Source organism: Podarcis cretensis, assembly GCF_951804945.1.
Source record: "Podarcis cretensis genome assembly, chromosome: 1".
NCBI lineage: Eukaryota > Metazoa > Chordata > Lepidosauria > Squamata > Lacertidae > Podarcis > Podarcis cretensis.
In genome coordinates this window covers 30,766,774-30,793,202 of record NC_137170.1, presented here as the reverse complement: position 1 = coordinate 30,793,202, position 26,429 = coordinate 30,766,774, and the positions used below count along the sequence as shown (strand labels likewise).

Below are 26,429 nucleotides of genomic sequence, written 5' to 3'. Positions count from 1 at the left end.
CTTGTATTCTATTGATTGTGTGAACTACTCCAGTCCTGCAAGCAAGTGGTACAAGACCTGCGGGGACAGGGAAAAAGCCTAGATAATCCATAACCCAGCCTCCTGTTCACCAAACTGGCGAACCAGGTGCATCTGGGAAGGTTACAAGCAGGGCATAAGTGCAATAGCCCTTTCCTGCTGTTGTTCCCTAGTGAGGGGTCTACAAAGGGATACTGCCATCAAGACTATTAGCTACCGATAATACTAACAGATCTCCTCAAAAACTACACAAGACTTTCAGGCTGCAAAGATGCTGTATAAAATCCATAGCAAGAGAGGAACATGAAACAACCATTATTTGTACTGAGAGGACATGAAGCAGCTGAAACAGCACAGGTCTCAGATTTTGACTTCTAAGCCATCTAGAAGTATTTCTGCAAGGCACTGCCGTGTCTGAAAACAACACAGGAAGGGCTTATACACCTGCGAACTTCGAAAGCAAACGTGCACACACACCTTTCCAGTGTTTTAGTCACATGAGTGGCTTACGGCAACACCAGCAAAATGTGACATTCCAACAATTCACTGACCTGCTGCTGCCGTGCTCCCACACCCTCAGGATACAGGTGCCAGTGTGAGTGAAGGTATCCGCCTGCCATACGAAGGTTTTTCATTGTTATCACAGAGCCATAGGCCAAGTCTAAAGGAAGAGAGCAATGGTTTAAGGTCATTCACCTAAGACGGTATTGCAAATGGAACACAAATAAGTTGTGTTGTTAGTTGTCCTCTGTGTTACAGAGGCGCAAACACCCTTCATTGGAGTTGAGCATTTAGTATTACTGGTCCCATGCTATGGAACGCTCTTGCAGCAGACATTTGACAGGCGTCCTCTGTGTTACAGAGGCACAAACACCCTTCATTGGAGTTGAGCATTTAGTATTACTGGTCCCATGCTATGGAACGCTCTTGCAGCAGACATTTGACAGGCATCCTTCCCCCCCCCCCACCATTCTTCTTACTTTCAGGACACCTCTTGGAGCCTCTCTTATGGCAACAGGCCCATGGGGTTATCTAAAATGTCCCAAGTAGCCAGTCATTTTAATGACTGCTTTGTATTGCTTTTAAATGTGTTTATGTTGCAATACACTACCGTGATGTTTTGGGAGAGGGTGGTGTATAATTTTGTAAGTAAAACATATTGGCACCTGTGTACTAGAAATGCTTGCATAAAACCAACCACAAGGGTGCAGGATACACAGTCATTAATCATGACCAAGATTCCACTGTGCTGTGAAACTGCTGACACCACAGAATCATCATGTGGCTGCCATCATGGTCTGGTGTGACTGCAGCTGCCATTTCAAGAAAAGTTGAACTTTCACTAGTCCACATTGACTTGCAAAAAAACCCAACAACTTCCAGTGTAATTTACCATCATTAGCAAAATCCATTGGGAAATCAAATTCTCATATAGAAGCAGATACTTTAAGATGTGGAATTTGAGCAATGAGGAAGGTATTCAGAGACGTTATTTCAGAATAGTCCACCCAATCTTTTAGGTTTAAGAAGATAACAGCATTTTAAAAAGATATGTGCCTTCATTAATTAGGTGAAATAATTCCAGAATTTGTTTTTGTAGATACAGCCAACTTTTCTTGGAAAAACATCAGAAACCCACACACTCCACCTGCCCCCAAATATTCCTGTTGATTTCTGCAGATTTAAAATCACATGTTTCTTATTCTTTCTAGATGTTTTGCTTTTTCTTCCTGTTGTGCAGGGAGCGGGGAATCAAATAACCACAGAAGAAACACTCTGACAGCACATCCTTAGCTAATAGGCTGAAGTGAAGGAGGTGCAGTGACAACAATTTATCCCCCCAATTATCACTGCCTCTCTGCACTCCCACCTCTGCTGCTTGGGTACAATAGGGGTCCACATTTCCCCAAAACTCTGTTAACTGTACTGGTAACCAAGTGCCACTTATTTAATGTAACTAGAGGGTATAGAATGGTCCAGGTAGCACAATAGCTGTTAGGCAACAGTCTCACCCTACAAAGAAAAGATGCCAGTTGGGAAATCACTAGCATGTAACTACTGAATCAAGATGACACACATTTACACTGGTTTCAGACACAGTCTGCCAATTTAGTTTAGCAGATCAGGATTTCTCCAAGGTGGTGCCAAGAACTACAACTCGTTTTATTCAGATACAGAAATATATAATTAAAAGTTACTGTTCCATTCATTTGTTTTTTTGCATCTTTTGAGGTTCCATCAACTCTCTCATTATGCATTTTATATGCTTCCGCCACACTTGTGCTCAGTTCTAAACTTTCCACTCCAAACCCATAAGTGACAAAGATCAAAATGTTCAGAAATAATTCCAAGGTGGTTCAGATCACCATTCCAAACACACTAAAGAACAAAAAGACATGTGACAAATACTTTGCATTTGCTTTAGCATCCACCCTGTGTTCTCTTAAAAACACAGGAGAGTTTTTTATTTGCTTGGATACAGAGTGTTCATTAGAGCATTGGTTCCCTCAAGTATCTAGATACTCACACTCCGGAACAGACATGTTATGAAGGTTGTTTCCAATCAGCCGAGACTGAAATCCAGAGCTGAAAAAACCATCACCAGGCCCACTGGGGAAAAACCAAGTGTATGTAAATTATGCGTGCATGGAGACAAATGGAAAGAGTTTTAAGCATATAATTTAATAAGCAGGAAACATAACAGCACTGGCCTGTCAGCGCACAGGATGTTCCCAATTTCCTTTGATGTCTACAAAAATCTGGGTCATTCGGCTGACACACAAGCAACCTTCAGCTACCTTCTGATTTACATCAATTAAGTGATCAATTGTGCCCAAGTACAATGCAAGTAAACAATCCTGAGGAAAGCCTAATTTAAGTGAGATATTTGGTTGAGTATTTCCTAAAACACCCCCCAGCATGTACCTCAAACTTACATGCTGACCTGCAGGATTAGAACTTTTCTGGCCCATCATTTTTCTTCACTAGTGGGGTTAACAGCTTACTCTTAAGCATGACAAACAGGTCTAGGCAGTAAAATGGGAGTAAATACTGTGGTCAGAAGCTTGGTGAATATTGTCATTTTAGAAGGTCAGTGGTATTTGACAGAAACCAATATCCAGCAAAGTCATACACAGAATAAACCACTGAATTCAACATGCCTATCACCCAGAAAATTGACTGGTGAATCACAAAGCCAACATTGGCTCAAGTACTTTGGCTAATACCACTTGTTGAAAAGTGTGACAGATTTTTTTTAAAAAAAATTAAACAATCACTTTTCAGTCTTCTTTCCATTATTTATTAGTAAAGGACAATGTAACATAAGAGGTAGGCAAGTGTCCACAACAAAATCATGAAACAACCATGCCTGATCCGGTCACTCAAATGCTAACTGGTCAGTGATGATAAAGCCACCATGTGTGAAGACACAGGTCTACACTCAAGACTCCACAGAAATTAATGCACACATGGATCAGGTTAAATATTGAGGCATAACTAAACAGAGCTGGAACACCATGTAGAATTCCTAAAACAGCTATTACCATGACTTGCCTGCCTTGCATAAAAATACAACTTCATTAGAATTATGGCTCAATTCAAACATCGCACCAAACAACACCATAGTTTAGAACACAGAGCTTGTCTGCTTTCATGTTTGTCAATTCAAATATTGTGCCAAAAGTCTGAACAATAGCTAGCAATACCCTCAAGCTTCAAACCCACTGGCTAGCCAATTGTCAATTCACTGGGCAACAATTTTTTTACTTTTTGAATGTTGTCTAGATTTCTACAACTGATTTAGGGTATTATTGCACTGCTGAATCAGGAAATGGCATCCGTTTCTCTCCATCAGGTCAGGTTTACTGTAAACTGAATGGTGGGCATTGATAACGGTAAGTACACATAAATTGCATGTTGCTTCACCATTTTTCAAGCTTCTGGGCTTGAACTTCCGTTTCTTGGAACTCCTGGAATGCTCAGCAGCAGGGAGGTCTCTCTTCAGAGTCCAACAGTAGTCAGCCATCATGACTGCGTCCCAGCGACCCTGATACCTGGTCTCCATCTCTTTCATGTCCTGATGGAATCTCTCCCCCTGCTTGTCACTCACTGAACCCAGGTTCTCAGGAAACCGGTCCATATGTGAAAATAGGTGGTGCATCTTGACGCTCATGTTGCAGCCCAGGTTTCTGAAAGCAGTCAGCATGTTGTTGACAAGTTCTGCGTAGTTTCCGGCCTTATTGTTGCCAAGAAAGTTCTTCACTACCAGAACAAATGCCTTCCACGCTTCCAGTTCCACTTCGTTCATTAACTTTCCGAACTCTGGATCTCTGATGAGCTGACGGTTCTGAGGACCATCAAAGATGCCAGCTTTCAACTTCTCCATGGTCAATCCTGGAAAAGCCTGGCACAAGTAAGTGAAGCAGTCACCATCCTTGTCCAGAGCCTTGGTGAACTGCTTGATTAAGCCGAGCTTGATGTGCAGCCGTGGGAAGAGTATTCTGTCTCTGTCCACCAGAGGGTCGTTGAAGACGTTCCTTTCTTTGCAAGGCACCAATTCCTCCTGCACAGGCCAGTCCTTCTTTGTGTAATGCTGAGCACGGTCCCTACTATCCCACATGCACAGAAAACATGGGTACTTGTTGAAGCCAGACTGTTGTCCCAACAAAAAGTTCACCATCTTCAAGTCAACACAAATAAACCACTTATACTGATCATAACCAATTTTCTCCAGCACACACTTCACTGCTTCATAGTTCTCCTTCAGTGTACTCGAATGAGCCAGGGTTATAGAGGCAAACTGGTTGCCGTTGTGTAGCAGAACACATTTCAGTGATTGCTTGCTGCTGTCAATGAACAGTCTCCAATCTTTGGGTTCATACTGTGGCACTCCAAGCTTGAGCAGAAGCTGCGCAATATCTGTACAGTACACCAAGTCCTTCTCTTCCGAAAAAAAACGGAGGTACTCTTGATGCCTGTTGCGGAAGAAGCTGATGCGAGCACTGTCAGAGAGGTTTTTTTCCTTCAATCTGGATGCCAACAGCTCGGCAGAGTCCTTTGACAAGCTGAGGTCGCGAACTAGATCATTCAACTCCTTTCGGGAAAATGGATGTGGAGCATCATCTTCAAGAACCACTTCTTCTTCTTCATGTCCTTCAACACTGGAGGCATCTTCATCACTAATGTCAGGAAGTTATCCGAAGATATGCACTGGAATTTCATCACAATGAGCTACAGGACAACATGCTGATTGAAGATCAGGATACTTTGTGGGGCGGCTGCCCCATTAACTTAGTTTTGATCCCCCAACTTTATGCTTTGCTGCACCAATTTTTGGAAGATTTCGAGGTTTTATGACTTCAAACTGATCCCTTTTCAACATAATCACCCAGAACTATCGGACCTGAATACTTCTTGTCATTAAAATAATCATTTCCAATCAAAACAATTATTCAGCATGGCATTTTACCCCCACCAACTTCTTCTAAAATGCTCCACACAAGCGTACATGTGAACAAAAACGTAAAAAAACAACATGTGGCCATAGCTCAAAAACTTGACCTGATTGAGCAAAACCAATGTGATTTTTGGATTCAGCACATCAGATTCGTCCTAAATCAACTGAAAAAACGCAGACAACAAATTTGTTGTTGACCAGTGTTATGGTTTATCAGTTAAGCTTCCTTAAGCATGGTTTGGCACAATGCCTGAATTGAGCTAATGTTGTCATATGTGTGTTTTCTTTCTGACAGAAAAGTGAGGAGAAATACCTTCTATTTAGCACTGCAAAATGAACAGCAAACATAGCAGTATAGAGAGCAAGGGGCAGCATAATGAGGCAGAGCGCACGAGCCAGGAAGTGCCTCCCCAGAGTGACCTGCAACAAAGAATTCAGAACAGTTGCAGCACCGTTTAGGCAGGTTTCTTTATACACATCTCTTGAGTACACCTAACCAAGCAAGCTATAAAGACTGCACCAGTTGGCTACTCCATCAATTCCTCTTGTGGAGTTAGTACATTTATTTGCATATTGTTAAGACTCATAGAGTTTTGCTGGCAATGGCGCAACTCTAATTACACTGCAGCCATCTGTGGGCAGGAGACTTAAGGAAGATGAATTTGTCCTATTTCAAATGTAATTAACTGACCTGACATTAGAAGCAGACCTTTTCAGAAGCTGATACTCTTTGTCATTGGACTACACTTATTTAAACCAGGAGAGGCAAACCTCATAGCAGAAAGAATGTTTACCCTATATAGAAAGGATAGTAGGTGGAATAAATTGGATTTTGTAACTTCAAACAATCTGAGAAGCTGATCCCAGAAGAATAATAGCACCTCTAAGCTAGGCTTGAATAAACAGCATTATGGATGGCAAAAAAACAATTTCCTTGCTACTAATGAGACACAGATTTAATAGCATTTATCACCAAGGTCAGCCTGTGTCATAATTGATGACTTCTAAATGCAGGCTAAAAATAATTTAAGCCCACTGCTGAATTCAGCTGCTACCTTGACAAGTTATTTAAGTCTGGAAAAAATCCTCTTTGTGAAAAAATGAACTGACTGAAGATTCATCTTCAGAAAAGTAGCTCAACCTGCAGAACTTGCAAAACCCATAAGGACATTGTGTATGCCAAAATCTAATCTGCAGACTATGAACTGTATCGTCGTATTGAAGGTCAAAACAACTTCAGCCTTCCCATTACAGCACATTAGATACAGCAAATCAAAGGCCTCTATCTAGCAGCATTTTCTCATAAAAAACTATTTGCAGAACTCTATAGTGTATGCTTAACCTTAAGCTACTCAGTGTAAAGTGGAAATGAAAACAAGAACAACTCAGGGGGCAACAGTCTCCTTGAATGAACAATAGCAATCTTTTAATGTGTAATGCAGAAGGAAGCTTTATCTAGAATGTCAGACAGTTTTTAAATATGTTCTGTCATGGTCATCACTTGGCTCCAATACAGTAACTACTGGCTGACTGAAGCAACTACAGCACAGCTTCTGATTGACAGCAGGAAGTTCCTGCAGCCAATTGGAAGCCGCACCTGATGTCCAACTTCTGAAAGTTGTTCGAAAACCGGAACACTCACTTCCAGGTTTCGATCATTTGGGAGCCGATTTGTTCGGGAGCCAAGGCATTTGAGATCCAAGGTACGACTGTACAATGTTTTCATGATGCATTTCCCCACAAACACTGAAAGCTAGTAAAAATTCTAGACACTCACCAGTGAGAGACTGAGGTCTCCCAGAAGCTCCCAGAGATTACAAACAGTGTTCAGTCCAACCAGGAGTACTACAAAAAGGCCAACAAATTTCACGCCTATTGCACCAGCAAGGTTTATCCCAGTCAAACAGAGCCAGAACCACCAGGGAGAAGAAAAGGGTCTGAAAAACACATTTGAAAAACTTCCTATTGGAATAACAAACTTTTTAATAGAGATCCCTGGAGTAAATCTAAGGCAGGATATGCTTTATACCTAGGCATGTCCAATGGAGAAACAGAACACATTTACATTCCTTGTTCCAAACACTTTTGCCCCCATGTTTGGAAGGGCATGTTGCCTTCAAGCTGAAAATGGTTCCTCACCTGTTCTTGAAGCGCTCTCCCTAAAAATGAGGCAGTGCTAGAATCTGATCTAAAGCAATTCAACTGATCAAGCACATCACACAGAAAGAAAACTATCCTGGCAACCTCCTGCTGTTAAGAAAGGTCAATACAATAAGCCCAGAAGGCTCAGAATAACCACATCAGGCAGCAGACAGGGCCCTAGCCTTTTGGAGCCATCACTATGTGCACTATGTACACTGAAATGTACTTGCATGTTATTTGTGAATGTGACACTAGAGGGGAGGGCAATCACCTGTACATTAATGCCAATCACTGCTACCATAATGAGTATGGCTCTGCTCCTGAATACAGGAATCTACTGCCCAGTCCACTGAACTACTATCCCTGTACATTATGGTATTATTAAATAATGCTTCTTGGGAGAGACCTTCTTTGTTCAATTGTCTGCCATGTTCTGCATTTTTAGGTGTTGTTTCACATGTTATATATTATGTGCTTTTATTTCTTAATAATGGATTTTATTGCTGTTTTGAGTTGTTTTATGATATACTGAATACACTAAGGACTCTTTGGAGCCAATTTGGCAGGATAAAAATCACAACATAATGCAAAACAAACATATAATTAAATCTTCTGACACAAGTGTGAAGGGCCACATACTTGGAAAACTGCTGCCACCTTACCTGTTTGCACAGGAATCATGCTTGACCATGCTGAGCACAGCTCCCATGAGGAAGAACATCAGAATGGGGTCTAACAGAATATATTGAGAGAGAGTAATGAACCCTGTATCTGGAAAAATAAGACAAAAACATATCAGCTGTTGTTCTAAAAACAGTCTAAAAGTTGTTGTTTTTTTCAGTGCTTAGTCAAGCATAATCTTATTGCAATAAGAAAACATCAGAATGTACAAAATCAACTATGCTGCTTTCACTCATTACCTGCAAAGTGTCTCACCCTCATCTACACATTTATTTCACTGTCAGAGATACTATACACCATCAGAGATATCGACTTCAAAGCATACAGCTTGGGGTCATCAGTTAATTGTTATTATTACTCATTTCATTTTCATGCTACTTTATACAGTGGAACCTCTACTCATGTACGGAATCCATTCCGGAGGTCCATTCATGAGTCAATCCGGGTCTCTGGGAGAAGCGCTGTTCTGCGCGTGCGCATTCGGTGGCAGCACCGTTCTGCACATGTGCAGTCGGCAGAAGCTGCTTCTGCGCGTGCACGAATCATGGCAAACCCAGTCTTTACTTCCGGGTTTGCCGTGGTCACAAGTCGGATTGTTCGCGAGTAGGGGTGGTGGTAAGTCAAGGTTCTACTGTATTTTTAGGGAAAAAATCTCAAAGCGCTTTACAACATTTTAAAGCAGCACATAAAACAATCCAAAATAAAGCATTACTGAAGAAAGTAAAATATAAGATGCACATTTAAAATAGCATAATTAACGAGAACAAAATATTATCATAAGCATAAAAACATACCTGCTGCTGTTGCTGCCAATCTTGTTCATGGTGGTAGGCAGCTGTGGAAGCTCAGGCTCAATGGCCTGGGTTTGCATTAAGAAACAGCCAAGATAGTTTTCTTCCCTGTCCTCCTCCACCTCTCATTACCAAAACCAATGCCATTTCCTATCATGACTTTCCATTTATTCAAGATCTGACCTTTCTCTTCTTCAGCTAAAATTGTCCCCTTTTGAGAAATGCTCCTATAGCTCATCATTATTCCTGCATTCTCTCCTTTCCAAATAATGTGGACCAAAAAAAGGGAAAACTTTTCACCCTTTTGATTGTACCCAGGGCATATGTACATTCAAAACATTTGTTTGTTTTTATGCAGACTCTTAAAACATTTTTGCATGTGTAAAGCACTCAAAGTATTTTACACCCTAATCATATTTATAGCACAATAATCCTCTGTGTTTATTACTAGGCAGAAAACTGAAGGCAAGAAGTTTGTTCAGGTACTCCCCACAAGTCTGTGACTAAATAAGGATGTTGACACATAGGGTCTTCTGTGACAGGAGACCATGAGCACCTAAAGTTTCTCAAGCCCAATTCCTTCACTAAGCATCGTTTTCCAACAGGAGAAACTAATGAAACAAACCCTGCAACATGAAGAGGATGCTTACCAAAAGTCAGAATGGCAGCTGTAAGCATTGCTGCAGGCAGAGATTTGGACAACTCCAGCACCGTGAGGTAAGAGAAGGGGACCAGGCACGAACCAAGGAACGCACAGAACTAAATAAAGAGAGGAGAAACACTCTTCACGTGGTGATGACAAAGCATGTCCTTAGCTCTGCTGCTACCCAACCTTAAAAACACACAGCCAAGTATACTCAAGTCAGTCTGCTGAGTATTCTCCACCCTCATAGAAACATAGCATTGGAAGAGGCCAACGGTCGTCTGGTCCAACACCCTACAATGCAGGAATCTCAATTAAAGCATCTATAACAAATGACCATCCAATCTCTGCTTTAAAACCTCCAGTGAAGGAGAGCCCACAACCTCTCGAGGGAGTCTGTTCCACTGTCAAACAGCTCTTACTGTCCAAAAGTTCTTCCTGATGTTTAGTCGGTATTTCATGATAGAAATATTCCTCTAGAGATAAAACAGATGAAAAGTTCCAAATCTGATCCTCCACCACCCTACCTTCATTCATCCTCACTTCTGCCCAAATACAGTGGTACCTCGGGTTAACTTAATTTGTTCTGGAGGTTTGTTCTTAACCTGAAACTGTTCTTCACCTGAAGCACCACTTTAGCTAATGGGGTCTCCTGCTGCTGCCGCTGCGCCGCCGCACCACGATTTCTGTTCTCATCCTGAAGCAAAATTCTTAACCCAGGTAATATTTCTGGGTTAGCAGGGTCTGTAACCTGAAGCGTATGTAACCCGAGGTACCACTAATTCTAAAGCTTCCATTAACCCATACGATGAGAAAATATAACCATCCCACGGCTTAACCTACATTATCTCCCTTTTCCCTATATTTGCAACACTTCCACCTTTCTCAAACAAGTTCAAGGTGATGTAGATGGTTCCCCCCCATATTCATTTAATCCCGCCCCCGGAAAAAAAACCCTGTGATATAGGTTAGGCTGAGAGGCAGTGACTGGCCCAAAGTGACCCAGTGAGCTTCATGGCTGAGTTGCCATTTGAACCCTGGTCTGACAGCTCTAACCACAACACCAAATGTCATATTGTTTGAGAGTCAAAACTGCTGACAGTGATACCTCCATGGGCATGAGGAAAACACAACCCTGCACTAAAAATAACTGACAGAAAATTCTGCTAGAGAGAGAGAGAGACAGACAGACAGACAGACAAAGACTGGTTCCCTCCTCCCTGCAGTTAACTGAAGTTACAAATTTCATAAACTATGAGACAACTAAAAGAACATTGCACATAGCTTTTTTATTCCTCTTCTCTACTCATTCCGAATCCTACCAAATGTTAGATTACTGTACAACCATCAGATGTAGTACAGCTTTAGAAATGGAGATTACAGTATTACCTGGAATCAAAACCCATTCTTGAAACATAAACATATGTTTTATTGGAAGCAGAGGAGAGAAGAGGGAAACTCTAGGTCTTCTCCATATATGACCTCTGGTTATTTAAGAAGCCCCACAGTCTTACCCCTCTCATTCCTATGTAGTTATGTTGTTCATATTTGTCCCCTGGCTTCTGGAAAGGGAATGTGCCATCATAGCCACTCAGGTAACCGGCAAGTCCTATCAGCATCTAGAGAGAGAAGAGGACTGACCTTATTCAAGCAGAAGTAGATGAAGTAGTTTATAACTTTTTAGAGCACTAACTTGATCTAATAAAAATACATAATTTAGACACAATGATGATGTAACTGAACCAGGATGAGAATGTTCTGCAGTCAAGGAAATGTTCTTAGATCTCAAAGTTTGCAAGAATTGGTGTTCGCTATTTACCTTCCCCAGAGGTGGATGGACATCAAAGAAAAAGGTTCGGTTAATGTAATAGCTTCCCATCTTTCCAAAATGTGTTTCATCCCAGCTATGAAAGGGAAAAGAGTAAAAAGGTGACTGTTAGCCTAAGCAGATCTGCACTTGGGGACGTTGGACCACTTAAGCTCTGTCGTAAGTTTGTTGCAATGTAAAAATAGTGAAGGGGACTTACATTTGGCACCCTCTGTTTTTTTGGAGGAAGGGCCAAAAATAGATATAATGTATTTAATACAATTTAAATCTCACCTTATTTTTTTTTTAAGTAAAATTAAAATATCAAGGCAGTTTTTAACAAACAAGCGTATTTGTGTACCTATCAACGGAAGGTAACAGTTAACGCGTCTGATGAAGTGGGTTCTAGATACTGTAATGGAAACTCATTTCCCACAAGCCCCGCCTCCGAATCTAAGCCCCGCCCTCGTAACCATGGCACCCCACAGCCCCTCACCAGATGTGTGGCGGCTCCCGTAGGCGATAGAAGCGGGTTGCGAAGCTTAGGAAGACGACGAGGCCAAGCGGGCTCCAGAACCAGCCGGGACTCCGCGCTGCGGAGGGCGTCGGCGCAGGGCCGCTTGCCAGTCGGAGGGGTTTTCGCTGCCGCAGGCCGGCCGCTACGGCCTGGCCGTTGTCGTTCGCCGCCAGCGGCATTCGCGGCCAGACAGGAGGCGCCTCCTGCCGGCCCCGCTACCTTGCCTGCGCCCGATGCACCACGGGAAGGAGAGTCCGCGTTCGAAAGGCATGATGGACAAAAGAGTTTGCCGTTCCGTCCCACGTGAGCGAGGGGCGGGGAACTACAGAGGCTCCCACTGCATTGTGGGAAGCGTAGTCCTTGAGGCAAGGCTGTGCGCGCCAGAATGGATTGGCGGAGTTTTGCGTCGTTCAATAAAACTTAGCATCCACTGCATGTCTCTGTAAGCACTGTGGCGTCAAGGGCAGCAAGCAGCACCAGAGGGGCTGCCTTGTTTAGTCTCCTGCCTCTACTTGCAGACTGAGGATGATCCAGATACAATCATACTGACAATTGTACTCTACGCTGACATCAGAAGTGACTTCATAATTCTGCATTATGACTGACAAGCTGCTATCTCTGAAATACTGTATCCTAGGGTTACCTGTCAGAGAAGGGCTATACATGTTTAAAGGACATCTGTACATATAAAAGTTCCTGCTAAAACATGGGCTAGCAGAACTGTTTGAAGACAATAAATTCACTAATTTAAAACTCCCACTTCCTGCTCTTTCAGAGGAAAACAAGCTGCTTTGATAGCGAGGTCTGGCCGAGAAAAGGGGAAAATGTGAAATTAAAAATAAACGGATCAATCTGAGGATCTAGTTGATTGTTGGACGTGATGGGACGTGATGGGCAAAATAATTAAAGGTTCCCAGAATAGTTAAAGGTGATGTGACATTTTTATTGGGCCAACGTGATGTGAATTAATTTGATGCAGAAACTCACACTAGCAGGCGAGGAGTTAAATTTAACACCTCATTCTATAAAATTCCTAGCAGGGTGAGACACCCATCCATCCGCCCCTCCGCCTTTCCGCTGAGGGAGGGGCAATATAAAGTAGACGAAGTCTGTGCCAGGATTTTGTCCACTGGTCTTTGGAAAGCAAGGATGAGAATCGGGAAAATTGTAACTAGGAGCTAGGGTAGAGATTGCTTACAATTCACTTTCTGGGAACATTGGTTTGTTTTTTAACCTTTTCGGTGATTTCTTTACTGCTCTGGGTTAAATAAAGAAGCCTTCAGTTTAACCCGACATTTTCTTAATGCTATATGTATTGCAGTTGTCAAGGCGAATATAACCGTATTTTACCTTTTTGTAAAACAAGTTGCCTCATTTGCCAAACTGGGTCCTGGGCGGCCCAAGCTTTGTTTCGCTTTTGCTGCAAAAGATTGACACAGCTGCCTCTCTGAAATGTGCATTTTCTGAGGTGTTCTCTTTTAAATTCGTGCTTGCCGCCTTAAATCCTAAGGAATAAAGAGGGCCAGTTTTAAGACTTTTGGAATGAGCTGAAACTACAACTCCCAGAATCCCACCGACTCACGGGAAAAGCGTCTACTCTCGAACAAAGTCTGCATTCAAGGCTGGCAGGCAGTAAAACGCCAGCGCGGAACAGAAGGGGCGGCTACTCCTAGCCAATGCCCTGTTGAGCAAAAAAATCATAGCTTCGTTCTTCGGCTAGAGAAAGACGAAGAACTGCACAGGATGTGTGCCGCATTAGCGAAGGTAGTTGCTTTTACAACAAGCGGAGGGGAAAAAGATACATTTGTGTTTGCAAAGCCAGCTGTCTAGGGCTGATGGGAGTTGTAGTCCAAAACATCCGGACGACAACACGTTAGTGAAGGGTGCTTGGAGGAACACGCTGTTTGTATTTCTTTTTCTTGTTTTTCCTGAATATTCTTTCCTTGTATCCAGGCTTCCATTTGAGTTAAATATTCTGCTCAGACGAAAGCTTAATGCCCATTTTAATTCTTTTTGCTGTGACAATTTCCCCGTGTAACTGAGCTACCCTGTACCCGTCTACCAAGTACAGAAGGATATCCTGTGAGGTTCAGTGAGGAATACTCTGAAGTATAGGATTTCAGATTGATAAACAACAAAATGGAGCAGGAGACAAAGTCGGGATGGAGTTTTGCCTTCTGGGCAACCAGGGATACACCATAAATCTTCGTTCTGTGATTTATTAAACTGGAATAATCCTGGTCCCATATCCCCATCCCCTTTGGGAGAGACTGTGGCTCATGCAAAAGGTCTCAGGTTTAATACCCCACATCTCCCAAGACCTCTGCCTGAAACCCTGGAAAGCTGCTGTCAGTCAGTGCAGTTAGATGGGCCAATAGTCTGCCTTAGTATAAGGCAGTTTCCTGTGGCACTGGTTAGTCAGGATTCTAAGCTTTCTTTTTTTTTTTAAAGATATTTATTAAAGATTTCTGATTACCATACAAATACAGAAAGAAACAAAATGACACATATCATGACACATTTTCTTAACTTCTTTGGACTCCCTCACATCTTCCGCTCCTGCGTTCCTGATTTATAAATATCTAACCAGCAATTTATCCCCTTATTTCCGTTCTTATTATCTATTTTTCCAATATTATATCTCTATTTTTAGATATCTTTTATTCAAATCTATAAAATTTAAATTTAACCTGATAATTATCCAAAGTTTATCTTTTCTTCAATTTAGCTTATCTTCATACTTCACTTCATCTAGCTTGATGGTGCCAAATTACATTCCAATCTAGCATCCTTCTTAACATTCATACAATTTACAATGTTTCTGTAGGTAGGTCTTGAATTCCTTCCAGTCTTCTTCTACCGTCTCCTCTCCCAGGTCTCGGATTCTGCCAGTCATCTCAGCCAGTTCCATATAATCTATCAGTTGCATCTGCAGGATTCTAAGCTTTCTACCTATCTCGTTTGTACCCACTATTTCAAAAAGGACCTCAGGGTTGTTTACAGTTCTTTTACCAGCTTGATTGTAAAACACAATAAAGTTGAAGGTCGGTTGCTGAAGGGTTATTATGCAATTGCTCGACTATGCACTTTCTCCACCCCCAAATTTATTTTGCCACAATCCTTTAAGGAAAGGTAAAGGTCCAGTCGTGACCGACTCTGGGGTTGCGGCGCTCATCTGTCTTTATTGGCCGAAGGAGCTGGCGTACAGCTTCCGGGTCCGTTTACCTTCCCGCCGGAGCAGTACCTATTGATCTACTTGCACTTTGATGTGCTTTCAAACTGCTAGGTTGGCAGAAGCAGGGACCAAGCAACGGGAGCTCACCCCGTTGTGGGGATTCGAACCGCCAACCTTCTGATCGGCAAGTCTTAGGGTCTTTCTAATAGATTCTTTTTCGGGCAGAGACTATCCAGATATGATGGTGGCAGGAGATGAAGTCTAGCAACATCTGGAGGACCACAGTTTTTCTGTCCCTGCAGTAAATAATTACAGGCCCAGCTTGCCTATTTTACAAAAAAAAAAAAGGCACACAGCTCTAGTCCCCCACCCCAGTATCTGACTAAAAGTGCTAAGCAATGAGATCTTTGTCTTTCTCTGTTTTGCCATCTGATAGCTAAAAGGGTGGGATTATGAAATTTCTCCAATTGGCTGCAAGGGAAATATTCCTCCCTCTCACCCTCCCTGCAAGTTTTAGACAGCGTGAGCTGGCTTTCATTCTGAGAATCCTGCACCACATGCAGCATGGAGGCTTCTAAAAAGGTGAGATAAACGTGGGTTTCTGGTAGGTGAGGCTCTGTCTTGATATCATAGCATTGTTGTGTCACTTTTCCCACACACTTTGCTATAATATTCCTCTGGAGTAGAAGCTGCTGGTCTTCAGGCACACCTTCACTGAAAGTTTAGAAAGTGAGCTTCCATCTTATAGCTGTTCGGGATTTGCAGGGTGAGGTGGGCGATGAGGAGGGGTCAACAGTGGAAAATGCCAGTATTTCAGAAGAAGAAATAGGAATCTGTGAGGCCCCTCTTGTGTAAACATGCTGTTTGCAAAGTGAGTCAATTTCATTTTCAGGAGAATCACAAGACAAATGGCAAGACTGTATTGTGCTAAAAGAAAAAACCAAAACAAATTAGCTGTTTTCTATGGACTTGATAACTTTTAACATTTATTTTAATATTAGTGAGTCTGCTTCAATTGTAACTTGCTTTTTTCCCTTGTCCCACCCCCATCCCCACTGCAGCCAGTCCTCTATACTTATTTCAGAAGTTCCTGCACCTGGAGAGTGAGAATTGGTAAGCACAGGCATGGAATCCTATTCTATAGGATGCTGCTAGTTAAGAGTCTTTTGCATTTCTTCACCAAAATGCAGTTAATAAATGATTTATTAAACCACAGAGCAGCAAACATATATCCAAAAGATCAGCCATTTCTGAAGACTGGAATGTGTCTTCTTTACCTGTGGTAAAGAATGGGAGCAAATGCTAGAATTAGTTTGGTGTGGAAAGAAGAAAGCTCCTAGATTGTGTGAATACAGAGGACAAGTTTGTGCTTTAAGGGTGCAACCCAGTTCACACTTACCTGGAAGCAAGCCTGACTGAGCTCAGTGGTGCTTACTTCTAAGTAGACACATATAGGACTGCTCTGCAAAAATGGGAAAATATTGTGCAACCTGTGTGCAGATTGTCTTTAGGAGAAAGCAGTTGGCTATAGCCCGTGTGTCCAACATGTGCAGCCCATATATACAGTCATACCTCATGTTATGGACACTTCGGGTTACATGCTTTCGGGTTACGGACCGTGGGAAACCCGGACGTACGGGAAAGGGTTACTTCCAGGTTTCCCCGCTCGCACATGTGCAGAAGCGCCGAATCACGCCTGCGCAGACGCGGCGCTTCAGGATGCGAACACTGGAGGTTGCAGACGTGCCTCCGTCACGGATTACGTCCGCAACCCGAGGTTCCACTGTACATCAAAAGTGATGTTTCAGGCTGCAGTCCTAACCCCACTTACCTGGAAGTAAGCCACATTGAATTCAATGGGACTTATTTCTGAGCATACATGCACTGTTAACGCATGAGGTTAAATTTTTTATTCCATTGCATAAAGTGCACTACATGCAGGAAGTTCTGTAATGTGCAAAGTAGCCCTCTTCTGTGGCAGAAAACATTTGTGAGGCAGGCCACATTTACTCCTATATTGCAATGTATGCAATCTAGAAATTCCCAAATATTTCTGCACTCATAAGGATTTTTATGTAGCTCCTTCTCTCTTTGGCTGATCTTTTTTATCTGAGGACTGTGATTAATTAGATACATATTTTCTACATAAAAATAGCACAATCCAGATGTCTGCATTTCCTGCATTCTTTAGAGGCACTCTGGAAACACTGAAGAGATGCTGGAAGTCTTTGGGTTTTAAAAGTTCTGTCTGTTGAAGCTCTTAACCTGATATAATCTAGCAAGATAAACAAGACTGACTCTGGTTGGGGGGTTACAACTATCAGTCAAATAGAGCATCAGCCATGTTAACTGAATTCCTCTCTCCAGATTGCAGAACATGGTGAAGCAGCCTGGTGTCTGGTTTGTTGTTTCAGTGTCCCTGGCCACCGACCATGCTTGCTAGCGCTGGAAGTTGTAGTTCAGCAACAACTGGAAGGTGAAAGAGTTCAGCCCCCTCTCATCCATGCTTACCTGTTGTGGAAAAGTGGTAGACACCCCTTGCTTTATATCTAAACAGAGACACCTGAACAGCAAACCTGTCTTCTCAAGTCACATCTAGTTTGACCTTCAGTGAGGAAGGTGAATTAGCCCCACAGAAACCACTGCTGTTGCTTTAAACATAAACGAGCACATTCCCCTTTTGAAACAAAATCCTTTTTCTCATATTCGCTCTTAAAGCACACCTTAGTTCTTAAATCAATATTATTACAAGTTCTTGTGATGCTGATTCTACAGATTTTTGTTGTTTTGTTGCTTCAACTTCCACAGTGCTCAGAGCGTTTAAAAACGAAGTGATAAAAATATATAAATTGGAGTAGGTAGCATCATGAAACTGTATGTCACCCTTTCTCTTGGCAGCACTGGCTCTGAAAGGAATTGCCTATGATTCAGCACCTGTCAACCTTCTGAAGGATGGAGGGCAGCAGGTAAGGAGACGGCTAATGTGGTCTGCACAGCAGGCAGGGTGGTGCCTCCGCAAGGGGGAAGCTCTGCTCTTCTGGGCTTCAGTAGCGGAGCCCAAACGTTTCAGGAGCTGTCCTGTCTCCACAGCTGACACCAGAGTACCACGCAGTGAACCCAATGCAGCAAGTCCCAGCCCTCAAAATTGATGGCATCACCCTCTCGCAGTCGGTGAGTAAGCAATCTGTATTAATTATTTACTTGGTTCTGCTGCCCAGGCAAAGGACTTTGCACTCCAGATCTCAGGAGCGGGCTTGGGACTTGCTGGAAAGAAAGCTATTGTGAGTGGGATAGGAACACCTAGCAGCACCGTTAAATGGGTTTCTTTTCACCATGAAGTTAATCCCACACTGATGTTGCTTGAAGACTCCCATCCTACCTGCGGTTCCATACTGATTGTTCTGAGACATGAGATTCATTCCTTACACGGGATATGCTTTTACTAGCATATGCTCCAGATTAGCTTGAAAGACAGATGGAGAACCTGTGGCCCTCCAGAGGTTGTTGAACTCCAGCTTTCACCAGCCCCAGCCTGCATGGCTGATAATGAGAGGCGACTGGAGTTGTAATGCTCAACATCTGGAAAGCCCCAGGCTTGGTTTAATCCGAGCAGATCTAGAGCTTGTGGTGCACAAGCTTCATTCAGGTGACCCATGGCTTACCTGTGGATTTGTCGCTGAAGACGGGAAATGGCACACCCGTTGTGTTAAACATTTATATTGATTTTTAATTGTATTTCTATTGCTTTTATTTCTTACAGTTTATATAATTATTTTATAATATATAGAAAATAAAAGCAATACCATTTAAAGAGTCATACAGCATCTAGTACAGCCACATTACAATTGCTGCAGCATCAAATTCATGGGAGGGGGGGGAACGTTTGGGAACTACTGCTTTTGATTTCTCACTCCTTGATCTGCATCAGGGAACTAGTGTCTCCATTTCAACCACAACGCCCCCCCCCCCTCGGGCCATTCTTGTCTAAAAGTCTCTCCACTTATTGCAGATAGCAATAATAGAGTACCTGGAGGAGACACGTCCAAAACCTAGTCTCCTGCCCCAAGATCCAAAGAAGAGAGCCCTGGTGCGGATGATCTCGGAGCACATTGCTTCTGGAATTCAACCCTTGCAGGTAATTGCCCAGTTGCTGGGCCTGCCTATCCATCCTTAACCCTGTTGGATCAGAGTTCACTACTGACTGCAAATGAAGCGGTGTCTCTTGTTACGAACCTCAGGCCCCAAAGAGGGCTTCTGGGAGTTGTTGGGTGCAGGGATACCAAAGGATGTCAAGAACATCAGAATGGCTAGTTCTGGTGCTTTATTAAATACATTGTAGGCTTACAGCAAAGCAGCTTGCCAGGTCTCCTAGCCTTTGCAGACACGGGACAGACACCGCTGCAAGGAAATGGCTTGTCCGCAGAATCTGTCCTGCGTCTATAAAGGCTATAGACTGCTTTGCTGTAAGGCTACACCTTCTTTAATAAAGCCCTATAATTGACCGCTCTGATGTTTTTGACGTCCTCCTTTGGTGTTCCTGCACCAAACCACTCCCATGAGCCTTCCTTTGGGCTTGTGGTTCAGAACACCCCTCCCGATTGGGTTCCCCCCCCTGGATATATATTCTGCAATATATAAAAGACACAGTGATAGTGCAAAATTGGGGGGTAGATTTATACTGGACCAGCCACACATCGTTCCAACTGGAAGCAACGCTTCCTCAACATTACAACATTATTTCCCCCCGGAAGGGCACTTTTGCACTGCAGTGCAAAAAAACAAACAAACTTCAACATTTGAAGTATAAAAAGTGACAGGGTGTTAGCGGAAGGTACAGGACTGGAACTGACTGAACACAAAATAGTATTACTATCCTGACACTTTTGCAGGTGCGAACCTTGTTGTAAGCAGAATCATGCTTAACCACCCCACACCATCACGAGTGTGCAAATAATCATGAATGCACAGTAAAAAGGGCATCTTGAAGGCCTCTCCCAGGAAGGTGGGAGTAATGAATTTCTACAGATAGTATTGCAGATGACCCCTGCCCTCATACTGTGTTGTACTAGTGCTCACTCAGTACCCATTGTCTGTGGCCTTCTTTGTATCTGTTCCAGACAAAAAAGTCCCTAGAGATAAAAGCAAGACAATACCTATTTGTCTTGCCTCAGCCTTAAGGTTCAAAAGGCACATAACACTACAGCAGGGGTGGTGAATCTGCGGCGCTTCAGATGTTATTGGACTCTGGTTCCCATCAGCCCAGGACACCCTGACTGAGGGTCAGGGATGATGAGAGTTCCTCCCCTAGAAAGACACAGCTTAGCTACCCTTGCAATATATCATAGATTAAAGCCTCACTATCTGAATAATTGTCTTTGCCATACCTTCACACACCCCAAAAGTAGTTTTCCAACCTTCCTTCTCTTTTTATTATTAATATTTACTTATTAGCCACCATATAGTGAAGCTTCTCGGTGTTGTACAGTAGAGGCAATCTAACTCTGGCTCTTCCTACATTTTCTCAGAACTTGACTGTCCTGGAGCAGTTTGGTGAGAAGAAGCAAGAATGGGCAAAGAACTGCATTTCTCGTGGTTTCAAAGGTGAGTCCCAGGTTGAAACTTTTAACTAGACTTTAGTCACTTGCTAGCCAGGTAGGAGGTTTTGAGGAGAAAGCTGTCTTCCTGTCTGGCTTGTCCTGGAAGACACCGGTGGAATAGTTAAGCCAGCCTCCATCAATCTGGTATCCCTCCAGCTGCTTTGGATTAAGCTCCTATTAGTCTCAGGCAGCACAAGTTTAAAGAGCAGCGTAAGGCTGTTTGGAAAAGGGCTTTCAAAGAGCCTTACACTGTGCTTTGAACAAAGTCCCAACAGCTGGGACTTCAAATCACAGAAGCATCTGACATAGTGATGTCAGGTGATTGGCAAGGGGGCACCCACACCTATCATTCAAATTTGACCTATTAGGGCTGGGGAAATATGGATCTGGCCTATTGGCTTCCTCACCCCTGCATAAACATGTGGTCCAACCGGGGAGAAGCTAAACCGATGTGATATTCTCCTTGGGAGGTCTAGATATTTGCCATTTACTGTATTTTTCGCTCTATAACACGCACCCGACCATAACACGCACGTAGTTTTTAGAGGAGGAAAACAAGAAAAAAAATATTCTAAACGAAACAGTGGATGTATGATTTTTGTGGTTCCTGCTGTGGCCACAGACATGTGATCTGACAGTGTGTGCGTGAATTTTTTGGTGCAAGATGTAGCCATGGACATGCTATGTGATCTGATGGTGAATTTGGGGTGACCCAGTGCAAAAATCCTGAGGATCCATGTGGATCCGTGCTTTGTAACCACGTTTTAAGTGGGGAGGGAAGGAAAAGCACTCAAGGGGCAAGGAGCACACATGGGGTGTGTGGAGAAGGATGCTGCTAATAATGCAGAAGAGGGGTTTAAGGGGAGAAGCAGTACGTGTGGGGTGGGTGGAGAAGAATGCTGCTAATAATGAAGAGGGGTAAAAGGAGAGAAGGCTCCTCTCCTCTCCCGCTTTGCTCCTTTAAAGAAGCAGGCTCTCTGTCCCTCTCTCCTCCCCACTCACCGGCTCTTCTCCTGCTTTCCTGTTTCAAAGCGAGCCACGGAGGAGGGAAGGAAGGGGAACCATGGATCCTCTGCTCACGACTTCAGCAGATCCTCCCCCCCCCCGCCACCCGTAGGCATTCACTCCATAACACGCACAGAAATTTCCCCTTACTTTATAGGAGGAAAAAAGTGAGTGTTATGGTGCAAAAAATACGGTAATAACCAGGACGTTTAATGCTCCTTTATGAAAACAATGCCAAATTTAGCAGTGTGATTTGTCTATGCTGAAAAACAAAAAGTGTGTTCTAGATTTCCAACAACATGCTGTTTTCTTTTCCTGGAGCTTTGGAGCAGATCCTGCGTGAAACAGCTGGGCGCTACTGCGTTGGGGAAGAGGTAAGGCAAGATGTGATCCTGTCCTCTGAGGACCAAGATAATGAGAAACTCAGAATTACCAAGGTTTGGTTAACCAGGGTGCCAACAAGGAACTCCCCAGATTTCCTAAGTCAAGAAATCACTTGTGGACATCCAATGAAGCTGAATGTTGGGAGATTCTTAAGTGCTTCTTAATGCAGCACATAGTCACACTGTGGAAGCCGCTCCCCCAGGAGGCAGTGATGGTCCCCAACTTCATTGGCTTTAAAAGAGGATTAGACAAATTCACGGAGGAGAGAGCTATTGATGGTTACCAACCATGATGGCTGTGCTCTGTCTCCACAGCTGGAGGCAGCAAAGCTTCTGAATACCAGTTGCTGGAAACTACAGCAGGGGAGAGGGCTCTGGTGCTCAGGTCCTCTTTGTGAGTTTCCCATAGACATCTGGTTGACCACTGAGAGAACTGGATTGATGGACCATTGGCCTGATCCAGCAGGCTGTTCTTATGTTCTCTTATCTGTGCACTGGTATCAACGCAGAGGCCAAGCGAGTAGAGATCCAAGGACACAGTAAGCTAATAGTTTACTTATTCCTTTCTCTCCCTACCCCAGTTAACCGTTTTAGGGACCTCTCGCAAAAGGCTGAACATTACCCCTGTATTCTTGGCTACAGCAAAAGTTGAGCAACAGTGCCACCTGCTACTGTTAGCAGTCCAATCAAAATGTCAAAGGATAGTGTGCAAGCTGTTACTCTGGTTGTTGTATGTACAGAGATGGGGGAGTGGCCATTATCTTCTTTCTAGGCCCCAAAGCATGGAGATCTTTTCGGGTGTCTCAAGGAAACATTAGTTGAAAGGGGTTCTTGCAAATCCAGTTCTGTTTAATGCACTTATATTCCTGCCATCATCTCCTCCATCCAGACCCACCTTTGCACCCAGCCAGCAGAGAATTAAAAGGGAACAGGAGAGCAAGCCACATGCGTGCACACACCCAAATTATCAAATGCAAATCCAACATATCTGAATACAAAAATAACAATGGTTAACCAAAGTCCACACATGCCCCCAAATTATACTGCAAATCTAATATAGTACTTCACGGCTGAAAAGGATACCTGAAAAGGACTATCTTCACCTGCAGGATGCTGCTCATTCACGTAGGTCAGTTGAAACAGCCCTGAGTGAGCCATCTAGCCCCTTTCAATAGTGTTTCATCAGCTAGAGATTTTCCTGTTCCAAGTGGCCTGCCAGCTACCAAGTGCTGATTTTAATCATACCTGGTACTTTGTCTTGGTTGTTTTCATCTGCTGCTCAAGTGTGTAGCTTTATTTTTTAAAAAAATTATTCCTGATCATTTTTAAATGGTTCACAATACTTTTTAAACTGTTCATATCAGCTGCCCTGAGTATTCTAATACAAAATGGAATGGCGGGGGTATTGTATTAATGGTATTGTATTAATTTGTCTTCCACATTCCCTGCCTCTTCTCACTGCTTTTAATATCAAACTGCTCAGCGCTGTGCCTCCCATAGGATCATCGCCATCACATGACACCGATCACTTTTTTGATTCCAGCATTGCAGGGGTTGGGCTAGATGACCCTCGGGATCCCTTCCAACTATACAATTCTATGATTCTGATACATTAGATAGAAGAGGAAGCAGAGAGACTTCTCCACTGTCATTCCACCAGTCTCTGAGCTGATATTCCAGCCACATCAAAATGTCACCACTATAATTTAACTCTGAGAAAACACAATCCCTGCTAGGTTGAAAAGCTGAAGGGCTCTTGGAACTGCTTTAACATTTCTTTCTGCTTTTCTACAGGTAACCATGGCTGACCTATGCTTGGTTCCCCAAGTTTTCAATGCCAGGAGGTAAGCAGAACTATGCCTTGCTAGTTGCTAGGGCAACTGGTGTGATCCCATTGGCCTAGTTGGCAGTCATACTTGGGGTGAGGTGGGGGGATAATACCTACTGAAGTAGCAGACAAATTGGATAAACTTCCAGTGATTCTGTATTGGGATTCTACTTCCAGAAAACTTTGGGGAGGAAGGGAAGTCAGGAGAAGTGAAATGCAGTTATGTTTTATATTTCAACATTCATGTGTTGTATGAAGCATAGGGCGATATCTGTATGAAGTCACGGTACTTAAAAATAAACCCACTGAAATAAGCTGGCTAAAATGACTTAGGTCCGCCGACTTTGATGGGTGTACTCTGAATGTGCCCAACGTTGCTTATCACTTTGTGTTTATTAAGAAAAATAGAAAATTAAAAAGTGCAGCGTTCCAATCTACTTGGAAGGCAGGCAGTCGAGTCATCCCAGTTCAAGATGACACGTAAAACACCACCCTCTCACCTAAACAGCCCAGAACTAGGATGTTCACTAGACTTTTGTCTTCCACATCCCAGTTCTGTATTGTTTCTCCTCTGCCTAAATCAGGCTTTGAGACTACAATTCCCATCATCCCTGACCACTGGTCCTGCTAGCTAGGGATCATGGGAGTTGTAGGCCAAAAACATCTGGAGGGCCAAGGTTGAGGAAGCCTGGCCTAAATGGCTCCTGCTTCGGTTGCCAACATCTACCTACACAAGATGCTTAGTGCATCACTGGCAATCACAACAGCCATTTTTGTTCATTTAACAGCAAGGATGAGGGAACCAAAGTAAATGCAGGGGAAGATTAGCCCTTCCCTCCCCAGCCAATCCCAGTGAATCCCACCCCCCTTGAAATGCATGCTACAATTAATAGGGGGGAAAGCATTTACACCAATGAAGCTTTTGTGCAAGAGCTTATTTCACTGGATCATGGCTTGTGGGTGGAGCATTTTTTCTCAGAATATATTGCTATTATGGATAGGGGAAATATTTGATTTTGTTTACATTTAAAGGCAAATCTGCACTTTCTGAAACAATGCCATCCTTAGAAATTCATACTTCTCCCAGTTTTGTGGTGCATTTCTACCGCCAAGTGATGTGCACAGAAATGCATATACTGGGGTAGGGTGTGCATGAAAATGTGTATGTTAGTGAAAAGAACATACAAAAATGCATTAAATTGGGGAAAACTGATTTGCAAAACTGCAGTTGGGGAAACTGTGTGTGTACGTGTGCGTGCGCGCACACACACATTAGGATGCTGATGAATTTTTTTATTATCAAATTGCTGTGGGAAAATGAAGTACTATTTAAGATTGGGAAAATGAGAAACAGAGAAGCGAAATTGAGACATTTGTTTACCCCTAATCACTGCATTAATTACCACAGCCTCTATGTCTAACTATTCATTTGTCTTGGCAGGTTTAAAGTGGATCTTACACCATTCCCCACAATAAACAGAATCAACAAATCTCTCTTGGAATTGGAAGCGTTCCAAACCAGCCATCCATCACGGCAGCCAGATACCCCTTCAGAACTAAGAGTCTGAAGCTGCCCCATTTTTTTACTGAGGAAGATTTGGGCATAACTGTTTTTTTAAAAAAATTGATTATCTTGTGAACTGCCCTGAGACCTGCAGTTGGTATATAAATTTAATTAATTAATAAATTAATGATAGTAATAATAATTTGCCCATAAAGGAACTCTATGTGCCACCATCTAAGAAGAACCACAACTTGAATGGATGTCTTGCTAAGAGAGGGAGATGCACTCCACCAGCATGGTTTATTCTAGTTTTATTCTGTGAACAGCCCTGAGACCCTCGGGTATAGGGCAGTATATAAATTCAATAAATAATAATAATAGTAAATAAATAATAATGATGATGATGCAACTACATTAAAGCACTTAACAAGACCTAACCTTTGATCATGTTTTGACAATTGTAAAAGCAGATTAAAAGAAAAAAGAGTTTCTGACTATCCTGTGTGTGAAGTTCATTTGATATTATCTTGCTTGTTATACTCTAGGTGGCAAAGGTAACAACCTGCTGGCTGGACTGCACAAAAATTTAGACAAAACAGCAGCTTAGCTATTTTTAAGAAATAACTTCAGTAGCACCCCAGGCAGCAAGCAAGCAGGCAAGTTATTTTTCTGTCCAAAGGCCTAAATCATAAATCCCATTTATTTATGTTGCAGAAGTAAATAGGAAAGCCTTCTGCATAGGAGACAGCTGCTAAGATGCACAATTGCAGAGAGATCTATGGGATCAGGGCTGCCAGACTGGGGGCTAAAGTAGAGCCTGCCAGCCAAATTAAGCCCATGGCCACAGCATCTCAACAGAGCAAAGAAGTTATGGTGAAAA

The 26,429-nt window shown here is 42.9% G+C and overlaps 2 protein-coding genes across 10 annotated transcripts in view; one reads left to right on the top strand and one right to left on the bottom strand.

Annotated features, from left to right (window-relative positions):
• POMT2 (protein O-mannosyltransferase 2) overlaps positions 1-13,005 on the bottom strand; it is a 46,331-nt gene extending 33,326 nt beyond the window's left edge. For 5 of the 7 annotated variants that reach the window (XM_079971995.1, XM_079971994.1, XM_079971997.1 and 2 more), the window contains exons 1-9: positions 12,037-12,270; positions 11,553-11,637; positions 11,248-11,352; positions 9,741-9,849; positions 8,281-8,389; positions 7,254-7,413; positions 5,790-5,896; positions 2,546-2,628; positions 570-679 (exon numbers count right to left, since the gene is read on the bottom strand). In XM_079971995.1, the coding sequence (XP_079828121.1) occupies positions 570-679; positions 2,546-2,628; positions 5,790-5,896; positions 7,254-7,413; positions 8,281-8,389; positions 9,741-9,849; positions 11,248-11,352; positions 11,553-11,637; positions 12,037-12,236 (1,068 nt within the window). In that variant the 5' untranslated portion in view covers positions 12,237-12,270. The other 2 variants (XM_079971999.1, XM_079971998.1) reach the window with 2 other exon arrangements.
• Positions 13,006-13,669: 664 nt separating this feature from the next.
• Positions 13,670-26,046, top strand: GSTZ1 (glutathione S-transferase zeta 1). Of its 3 annotated transcripts, none has more exons than XM_079972861.1 (9): positions 13,670-13,821; positions 16,294-16,345; positions 18,131-18,198; positions 18,323-18,403; positions 19,242-19,367; positions 20,758-20,833; positions 22,156-22,208; positions 24,012-24,061; positions 25,487-26,046. In XM_079972861.1, the coding sequence occupies exons 1-9, from the start codon at positions 13,801-13,803 to the stop codon at positions 25,611-25,613; spliced, it is 654 nt and encodes a 217-aa protein (XP_079828987.1). In that variant the 5' UTR covers positions 13,670-13,800; the 3' UTR covers positions 25,614-26,046. The 3 variants fall into 3 exon arrangements, with proteins under 3 accessions (XP_079828987.1, XP_079828986.1, XP_079828988.1); XM_079972860.1 differs by having other exon boundaries at positions 13,696-13,824; XM_079972862.1 differs by lacking the exon at positions 13,670-13,821 and adding an exon at positions 15,669-15,814.
• Positions 26,047-26,429: the final 383 nt, after the last annotated feature.

What these genes read in the sequence shown, in the direction of transcription:
- GSTZ1 (XM_079972860.1), top strand. Translation starts at nt 13,801, where the DNA reads ATGTGTGCCGCATTAGCGAAGGTA. An exon ending in CACCTGGAGAGTGAGAATTG is followed by an intron (nt 16,346 to 18,130) that starts GTAAGCACAGGC and finishes TTCTCTTGGCAG; the next exon opens with CACTGGCTCTGAAAGGAATT. An exon ending in CAAGTTTTCAATGCCAGGAG is followed by an intron (nt 24,062 to 25,486) that starts GTAAGCAGAACT and finishes TTGTCTTGGCAG; the next exon opens with GTTTAAAGTGGATCTTACAC.